General features: G+C 39.8%; 1 protein-coding gene across 9 annotated transcripts in view; it reads left to right on the forward strand.

The window, feature by feature from the left end:
• CCDC152 (coiled-coil domain containing 152) overlaps nt 1–10,208 on the forward strand; it is a 35,125-nt gene that overhangs the window by 11,529 nt on the left and 13,388 nt on the right. For 4 of the 9 annotated variants that reach the window (XM_023747152.1, XM_006106310.3, XM_023747153.1 and 1 more), the window contains 3 exons: nt 1,783–1,893; nt 3,979–4,084; nt 6,495–6,563. In XM_023747152.1, coding sequence (XP_023602920.1) covers nt 1,807–1,893; nt 3,979–4,084; nt 6,495–6,563 — 262 coding nt within the window. In that variant the 5' untranslated portion in view covers nt 1,783–1,806. Of the gene's footprint in view, nt 1–1,223; nt 1,691–1,782; nt 1,894–2,308; nt 2,361–3,978; nt 4,085–6,494; nt 6,564–10,208 lie in introns of those variants that run through there. The other 5 variants (XM_023747150.1, XM_023747154.1, XM_023747155.1 and 2 more) reach the window with 4 other exon arrangements.

Below are 10,208 nucleotides of genomic sequence, written 5' to 3' on the forward strand. Positions count from 1 at the left end.
ACTAGCGCCTGCTTTTTTTTTCTTTTTTCTAGAGCCTAAACTCTTTTTGTTTATATCCTTTATTGCAACAATAATAACAGAGCAATATTCTGGATCATTTTTAACTTCTTGGAGCCCGCTCCCATCCTCCCCTAGAGGTAAACCAGGGGACCTCAAACTTTTTAAACAGGGGGCCAGGTCACTGTCCCTCAGACCGTTGGAGGGGCCGGACTATAGTTTAAAAAAAAACTATGAACAAATTCCTATGCACACTGCACATATCTTATTTTGAAGTAAAAAAACAAAACGGGAACAAATACAATATTTGTATTTGCATGTGTGCCCGCGGGCCGTAGTTTGAGGACCCCTCCCGGGTGGTTGATGTTAACACAAAAGGCTTTTGTAGAAAATGAAGAATTTGTTATCAGAGAAGGCTGGTAATATTTTAAAAGGCAAAAACAAAAGGATGAGAAATACATTTCTTTTCTTTTATTTATTGTCTAAAGTTTTACATATGTGTCCTTTTTCCCCCGCATGACTCCCCCCCCCAAACCCCCCAACCATTCCCACACCGGGCAAGCCGCCACCGCCCTGGTGTCTGTATCCATTGGTTAAGCTAATATGCATGCATACAAGTCCTTTGGTTGCTCTCTACCCTCCCTCCTTCCCCTGCCATTTGTCTCTGGATCTATTCTTGTTCATCAAATTTTGTTGATCATTATATCCCACATATGAGTGAGATCATGTGATATTTATCTTTCTCTGACTGGCTTATTTCGCTTAACATAATGATCTCCAGTTCCATCCATGCTGTTGCAAATGGTAAATGTTCCTTCCTTTTTACAGCAGCATAGTATTCCATTGTGTAGATGTACCACAGTTTTTTAATCCACTTATCTGCTGATGGGCGCTTAGATTGTTTCCAAATCTTACCTATTGTAAATTGTGCTGCTATCAACATAGGGGGGCATATATCCTTTCTGATTGGTGTTTCAGGTTTCTTGGGATATAGTCCTAGAAGTGGGATTACTGGGTCGAATGGGAGATCCATTTTTAACTTTTTGAGGAAACTCCATACTGTCTTCCACAGTGGCCTGCATCAGATCTTCCTTTTTTAAAATGTTTTCTTAATTTTTCTTCTTTAATGGATGGTAGAGATAGGGCTGCAAAGTTAGTCCTTTCTTTGTGTGTACAGGAATGCCTCGTCTTCCTCTTCTCATATGGCCACAGTCCTATTAGATAAGGGCCCCACCCTTAGGACCTCATTTAACCTTAATTATTTCCTAAAGACCCTATCTCCAAAGACAGTCACTTTGGGATATAACAGTACTTCAACACATGAATTTGGGAGAAGTTCACAAATCAGTCCATAGCAATAACCACAGTACCAGGAAACACAGCAACAATATTTGTGGCATGAGAGGTATTTTAAATACCTTAAATTGAGAATACCTATGTTTAAAGATTTAATAATATATCAGATTTTTAAGTCCAGCCATACTGATGGCAAGGAGATGAGTGTTGAACAGTGGCATAATTAATTTTTATATGGTAGGGACAAATAATTTTTATATGTGTATATATCAGTACACTAATGTTAGATTTCTTTAGAGAAAACTCAGTGAGGGTGGAGCTGAAGAAGTGGAGAAGCCGTAACGCACTGGCTATTGTTAATGGGCATAACAAAAATTCTGAGTGGAATGGAGCTCAAGTAGGTCCTCTGAGTAGAGGACAGAAACGTTAGTATTTATTACTACTGTTGTAGTGCTTTAGATTTTATTTGTTATTTGTTTGTTTTAACAGTATTTACTCTGCACTAGTTTGAACATGGATCAAAGCAGCGATGGATGTGTGAAAAAGATTAGCAGTGTGAATCTTGACAAACTTATAAATGACTTCTCACAGATAGAAAAGGTATGTAAAGATATCAAACAGTTGAAGTGAATAGAGAAAAAGTGGAACAGATTTTGCCAGTCGAAGGAGTTGGAAAGAAAGAAAAATGTACAACCCAAAATGAGCAGGGTAAAGACAATGGGAATGTACTTTGCTAAGTAAGCCCTTAAAAATCCGTATTTAAAATATATATGGTTTTGGCTCATTTGTACTAATGCATCAAAATGTTTCTGGGTCAAGGCAATAAATAATTGATACAGTTTTGCTAAAGTTAAAGGGAAAATACCTACTTAAATGCCCAAGATGGCCATAAACTCAGGAATGATTTAGTAAGAATTGAAGTAGACTCAGTCCTCAGTGTCTTACCATTATGACTAAAAGGTTTTTTAGTCTTTCCTATTCTACCTCTTCCCTTTCCTTCTCTTTTGCCTACAAGCAGACCCACTTGAAGTCCACCCTCCACAACTCTGGACAAGTTTCATGATATGGTATTTTTTAAGAGTCTTATCTCTTACAGACACATAAAGATGGTAATATTTATAGATGAAATAAAATAATGTCAGGGAGTTGCTTTGAGATAAATTCAGAAGTGAAGACAACAGGGAAGTGGCTATAGAAGATATGAGACTGGTCATGAATTGATAATTTCTGAAGGTGTTTGATGAGTTTACAGCAGCTGTTATACTATTCACAAAGATATCAGAGAGATATATTCAAGAATGTTTATTTATTGTCTGCAAGGGCAAAAAAGTGGAAACAACACAAATTTTCCTCAATAGTGAACTACTTAAATAAATTGCAGAATATGCATACATGAAACTCAGTGCAGCTATTAAGAGAATGAGGTAGACCTATATGTGCTTATATGACATCATCTCAAGAGAATAGTACTAAGTGCAACATAGTACAGAGCAGAGTATAATATGATCCTTCTCTCGGGTATCTAATCTAATAAAAGAAAAACATGCAAATTGACCATACCTTTGCTATGCCCCAAGCCACACCCACCAGTCAATCAGAGCGACTATATGCAATTTAACCCAACCAAGATGGCGGCTGGCAGCCTTGGAGCTGGAGCAAGCAGGAGGCTTGGTTGCGCTGGCGATGGAGGAAGCCAAGCTTCCTGCCTGCCCTGGCCGGCTGTGGCCTTTGCTAAAGGCAACAAAGTTTCAATTATAGAAGACAAATAAATCCCAGATACCTGCTTCCAGCCAGCCTTCACTGGGAACTTGGGTGGCTGGGGGCCGTGGCCAGCCTGCAAACAGCCATCAGCCCCTCACCCAGGCTGGTCAGGCACCCCAGCGGGGACCCCCACCCTGAAGGGGCTGTGGCCAACCTGAAAACGGCCCTCAGCCCCTCACCCAGGCTGTCCAGGCACCCCAGCGGGACCCCCACCCTTATCCGGGACACTCTTCAGGGCAAACCAGCCAGCCCCCACCCATGCACCAGGCATATAATAAAAGGGTAATATGCAAATTGACCCTAACAGCAGAACGACTGGGAATGACTGGTCGCTATGACACACACTGACCACCAGGGGGCAGACGCTCAATGCAGGAGCTGCCCCCTGGTGGTCAGTGCACTCCCACAGGGGGAGCTCTGCTCAGCCACAAGCCAGGCTGATGGCTGCCAGCACAGCAGTGATGGTGGGAGCCTCTCCTGCCTCCTCAGCAGCACTAAGGATGTCCGACTGCAGCTTAGGCCTAATCCCCACTGGCAAGTGGACATCCCCCAAGGGCTCCTGGGCTGCCAGAGGGATGTCTGACTGCCAGCTTAGGCCCGATCCCCCGGGGAGCAGGCCTAAGCCAGCAGGTGATCATCCCCCGAGGAATCCCAGACTGCAAGAGGGCACATGCTGGGCTGAGGGACACCCCCGAGTGCACAAATTTTTGTGCACCAGTTCTCTAGTATAATCATAAAATATTTGGGAAACACACATAAAGAATTGTTAACCATGGGACTGAGGGTTGAATGGTTAGAAAGAAGGGAGTTCAAGTTATGTCAGATATTAAATAGTCTGTATTTTCATTAGTCTTTATATGCTTAGGTAAGAAAATCAAATTAACAGCATTGATTTGGTTATGATATATATTGTTTTCTCTACAGAAAATGGTAGAAACTTCTGGAAGGAACAACGTACTGAATATGCAGTTGGAAAAAGCTAACTGCTTATTAAAAGGAATGCAAACAAATGAGGCCTCACTTAAAGAAGGTTAGTTCTTGGCTGCCTGGAAAAATACTAATATCATGAGAGTGCTTTTGGGTACAACAGTGATTAATATTGCACCATGCATTTGTAAAATATTTAAAATTCACACAGCACTTTCTAGACTGTCACTTTATCCTTAATATAGCCCTAAAGGACAGGTAGGACTGATTTTATTACTCCACGTCAGTAATGAAGAAAAATAAGATAAAAGAAGTTAAATAATTTATCTGAGTCCACTCAGCTAAGAAATGGCAAATCTAAGAATCAGTCAGGCTTTCAAAGTCATGGGGGGGAAATACAGTTGAATTCCTGCCTCACAATAACTCCAAAATAAATACAGTGGGGCCTTGACTTACAAGTTTAATTCGTTGAGACTGAGCTCGTTAAGGAGCTCGTTAACTCAAATTACTCTATCAACTCAATGCAAAAAATTGGCCGAGAGACAGCTGGGATCTCAAAAAACTCGTTAGTCGGGACACTTGTAAATCAAGGCCCCACTGTATCAGGTGGGTAAAAATTTTAGTGTTAAAACGGGCAGTCCCAGTCTGACGCTCTCCCCTGTGTTCTGAGACACCCACGCCTCATGTTGCTCAGCTCCCCATAGCTGCCCTCTCAGCTGCACCCACCCTCACTGTGCCTGACAGGAGCCTGGGTTCCCTGCGCTAGGGCTGGGCCCTGAGGAGGTGGCGTTTCTCTGCGGGGCTTGCTTTCAGGGAGGGACACTGGTTAGTTTGGGGGCAGGATTGCAGAGATAGTCATTTTTCACTATTTTTGCATTTCATGTGTATTTTATATTTGAAAATATAATTAAACACTTTTTAAACATCCAGTTCTCATTTTAATTCTAATGGCCTTTTGGCTAGATAATACGCAGCAGAAGTAAACGAACTAGTAAGATTGACAACTCATAAAGTCAAGTGTGTGCTAATTCACTTAGAGAAGAACAAACTCTATATACAGTTTAATTTGTTCAACAATAAAGAATGAGATCTTGATATTTTATTTTCCACATTTGACACCAGATAAAAAATTTCTTTGCCATTTCAAGATGATAAATAATATTAGTATTGAGAACCAAGTTCTATAAAAATTATTGTCATGCATAATTGTATTTAACATTTTCAACTGCTTTATGAAATAGGTGTTAATATGCAAATTACTAGTTAATGGTAGAGCCTAAATTTGAGCTCAACAATTGATTAAATTATATAGGATAAGAAGTAGTATTCTGAACTATAGTTTTTAAGAGTTGAATATGACAATAGTATTGTTCAAACTATATTATGAAGTCTATTAGAAATTATAATTGGGTAAATGTTTGCAAAGAGAATTGAAAGCTATTATTCTAAAATAATGAATGGTGTCCTAAGGAACAATTCCTTATTGAGCCAGTTTCCTTTGTTTAAAAAAAAAAAAATGTGTTGGGAGAGCCGCCTTGTGTTCAAATTGTGAAATGCACATTTTAAAAACACGCAGTATACTTCCAGTTTCAGGACTCGGCTTTCAATTTGCTGAGTACTGAGGTCCCATATTGCATGAATTACTGGGCTCATGCTTCTAAAAGACACAAAGACAAGTGATAATGGAGCCTATGCCCCCTTAATTTTTTAATTGTAGCAGCTAACATGGTAACATACGCGAAGCAGGCATTGTCACATGTAATTTGACCATCGTCGTTACTGGGAAATAGCAAGAGAGGGGAAAAATGGAGGATAGTGGGAACTTTGTCTGAGTAGATGGTGGGAATGATACCCATCAAAGGCTTAGCTGTTGCTGGTGGTACCCAAGAGTACACTGAAAGCTTCATGCACACATCAGGGCACTAATGCTTGCAAGGCTTTGTCTCCCACGGTGGAGAAGTCACTGGCACCAAAGTGCTGATGCCCTGTCACTCACCATGTTGGGTGTTTACTTCTTTAGTTGCTACTCCCTTGCCCTGGAACTCAGGCATAAAAATACTAAAAGGACAGGTCTGGAGATGAGGAAGTAAAGCAGCATCTCCTCCCAAATGCCACCTCACCAGCTCTGACTGTCTATCTTTGAACAAAACTTGATGTACCTCGGCTCTCTGTCCCCGGGATGTTCTTTCATGGGAAACTCGCATGGATGCGCTCCTCAAAGTCCCCCAGGCAGTCCACGTGTGCCTCACTTCTAGGGCAGGTCTTGCTGAGGTACATGAGCGGCTCCCTGTCCTACTGCATTTATTGTGCCTTAGAGACCTCTTTACTAAATCCTGAATTGCATTTGACTTTAAGGGTGGTTGTTACATAATTTACTTTGAGATGCCTGATAGCTTTGTTAAGATCTGCTCATTGTCACAAACAGTATTTTATTTTATGTATTTCAACTTTGAGAGAATGATTCCAAAATGAAAGCAAATAATCTTCAAATACATTTATCTCTTATGTTTTAGAATGTGCTACTCTTCATAATATGGTAAAAGGGCTACAACAGACCATTGAATATCAACATAATTTGAAAGGTAAGTTAGACAAAAAAGAAATCTTAAAAAATATGATGTGTTTAAGCACCTTTAAAGATGAGAATTTTTAAATTGTTGACAATAAGTTCCTTTTAATTTGGTCTTGTTAAATTTATCAGCAAAAGGAAGGGCACCTTACTACTGAGTAATACATCCTCAATTATTAAGAAATGAATGCCATGCTGAACAGAACAGTTCAGTCCTATTCTGACAGGAACATCAGGGTTTTATAAACTATCATAATCATTCTCTTTATTACTTTCAAATGTTTCAAAGTATATTTGCTCCCAGTAGTACTCTTGCTTTCAGTACCCATGTTCAGTTTTGAAGGGTAGATGTTCACTAGTAGTTGCACAGTGAATATTCTACTCAAAAACTGCAGTGATCACCCTAGCTGGTTTGGCTCAGTGGATAGAGCAACAGCCTGCGGACTGAAGGGTCCCAGGTTTGATTCCGGTCAAGGGCACATGCGCAGGTTGTGGGCTCGATCCCCAGTGGGACACAATTAGGAGGCAGCCAACCAATGATTCTCTCTCATCATTGATGTTTCTATCTCTCTCTGCCTCTCCCTTCTTCTCTGAAATCAATAAAAAATATGTTTAAAATTAAAAAAAAAACCTGCAGTGATCATTTCCTGCTTAATTCCTCATCCAAGATACTAAAGAAAACCAACTCACCATGAGTATATAATGAATCCAAAAACAATGCACACTTAAGGCTTTCCTCCTGGTTTGATACCAAAGGAGAATAACCAATTTTAGAAAAGTATATTGCAAAATTATTAGAATCCAAGAGATTAAAGTGGATTTTAGCTAGGTCAGAGGAAGATTACTTGTCAAATATCAGAATCAGGTGGATCCTACAGTGACACAAAATGCTATTTGAATTTATAACTACTCTAGCCAGAGCAGCAACAACCTTACACCTTAAGGGAGTAGCCATATGTGTTTGAAAACCTAGTGTTGAGTCTGGTAGGATGATGGGAAAAAGCATTGCTAACAATAATCACATGTCGACTGCACTACAGATGAAAGCCAAAATAGAGCCAGCTGAAATATCTATAATAATAAAAGCATAATATGCTAATTAGACTGGATGTCCTTCCGGACGATCTTCCAGACAAAGCTGGGGCTGCAAGGAAAGCTGGGGTCCTGGGTGCCAGAGGGAAGCCCAGGTCCCAGGTGCCAGAGGGAAGCCGGGAAGTTGGGGGAAAGAAGGCCTACTCTTGCACGAATTTCATGCATCAGGCCTCTAGTAATTTTAATATAAAGCATTAAGGAGGTCCTGTTTCTACAGCAGATGGCTTTAGTTCACAGCTAAGCATGTGGTGCTATTCAGCCTAAATACAGATATGCCAAAGCCAGATAATGTGCAAGGGCTACAACATTTAGATGGGTTGACCAATTTTCCTGGCAGAGGAAAGACTTAACATTATTAAAATGTCAATTTTCCTAAAGTTAATAAACACATTTAACGCAATCTTAATTAAAATACTAAATTTTGGCCCTGACTGGTTTGGCTCAGTGAACAGAGCATCAGCCTGCGGACTGAAGGGTCACAGGTTTGATTCCAGTCAAGGGCATGTACCTTGGTTGCGGGCACATCCCCAGTAGGAGGTGTGCAGGAGGCAGCTGATCGATGTTTCTCTCTGATCGATGTTTCTAACTCTCTATCCCTCTCCCTTCCTCTCTGTAAAAATCAATAAAATATATATTTTTAAAAAATACTAAATTTTGGGTGGGAGAGAAGATTGTATACAATAATCTTAAAATTCATTTGACAAAAAACAAACAAACACACAAGAATAAACAAGAAAACTAAGAGGAAGGAGAATTTCCATTACCAGATAATAATATGCTCCGAATTTGTTAGAATGAAATCGATATGGCATTTGACATAGAAATTGAAAAATATATTCATGGAAAGAATAGAGAACCAGATTCTAGAAAAGGCCCCTATATTTGTTACTGTAATATTTCAATGTATTGGAAAAAAGAATGGCATTTCAACATACAGTACTGACACAACCAGCTTTCCATCTGGAGGAAAAGAAAGTTGGATTCTCCCACCACATCAAAAATAAATTCCAGATGAACAAAAGACTTTAGTGTAAAGAGAATACAAACTTAAAGGAAAATCTAGGCTACATGTACAACCTAACGCCATGTGCTACTCTTCATAATATGGTAAAACCACTCTGGGAACCTCAGATGCTATATAAGGGAAAAATAGAACTAACAGACTTTTAAAAACAGAACGAATAGACTTTTTTTAAAATATATTTTTATTGATTTCAGAAAGAGAGGGAGAGATAGAAACATCAATGATGAAAGAGAATCATTGATCGGCTGCCCCCTGCACACCCCACACTGGGGATCGAGCCTGCAACCCGGCATGTGCCCTGACCGGAAATCAAACTGTGTGACCCCCTGGTTCATAGGTCAACGCTCAACCACTGAGCCATGCCAGCCAGGCAGGACTAATAGACTTTCTTATGCAACAAGAGCACCAACAATAGCAACAAGAAAGGACTTGGCATGTCATTTTGTCACACAGAAGTCAAAAAATAAATAATTTATTTCAAAACATGATTTCAAATACTAACGTAATTTAATATCTACAATATACAAAGCTCTACAAATTGACTAGCAAAGATAAATGAAAAAAGTATAATGGGCAAAAGATATGACTGAAACTATGAGAATGTGTATGTATATATGCATAGGTATGATCCAGAGATCAAGAGCATGGAGAAAAACACAGAAGGATACACAATTATACCAGGGGTGTGGAGGTGGAGAGAGAAAAAAAGAGGGAGAGGAAGAAGGTAGAAAGAAAACAAGAGAGAGGCAAGACTGTGCTAAGAGTCTCCCAACATGTATGCTATGATCCTACTTATGTAAAATTATAAAAATGCATGCATGGAAAAACTACAGACTTGAAAGAATGTCTATTTTTAAGAAATAAGTTCTTTGCAAAGTAATATGTATAGTACACGTTTATATTGTTAAAAACAAATGAAACCAGTAGAAATGTGTGATGTGTTTACATATAGTTGTATAAGCTGGGGAAAAGTAGGGAAGGAATACACAGGCTGTAAGCATTGATACCTTCAGTGAGGTGAGTGGGAGGGGAGAGATGCTTAGCTTCCCTTTAACCACTTTTCGTAGTACCACTCTCTCCTGGTCTCTGGACACGTCCCAGTCTCCTTATAGCAGTGGTTCTCAACCTTCCTAATGCTGCGACCCTTTAATACAGTTCCTCATGTTGTGGTGACCCCCAATTTCATTGTTACAAATTGAAAATAATTAAAGCATAGTGATTAATCACAAAAACAATATGTAATTATATATGTGTTTTCCGATGGTCTTAGGCGACCCCTGTGAAAGGGTCGTTCGACCCCCAAAGGGGTCGCGACCCACAGGTTGAGAACCACTGCCTTATAGGATAGTCTTCCTTTGGCCACACCCAAATGTTTCTCAGGAACGTTCTCAAATGCACATAGTAAAGCTGTAGGTTCATTATCTCACTCTTAGAAATCTTCCCCTTTAATGTTTCCCAAACTGTTGCATCTTTTTCACTTACCCAAACCAGAAACCGAAAAGGTGGAGATTCCCCCTTCTCTTTTTTTTTCCCTCCATGCCG

This window comes from Myotis lucifugus, unplaced genomic scaffold (genome assembly GCF_000147115.1).
Source record: "Myotis lucifugus unplaced genomic scaffold, Myoluc2.0 scaffold_800, whole genome shotgun sequence".
Classification (NCBI taxonomy): domain Eukaryota; kingdom Metazoa; phylum Chordata; class Mammalia; order Chiroptera; family Vespertilionidae; genus Myotis; species Myotis lucifugus.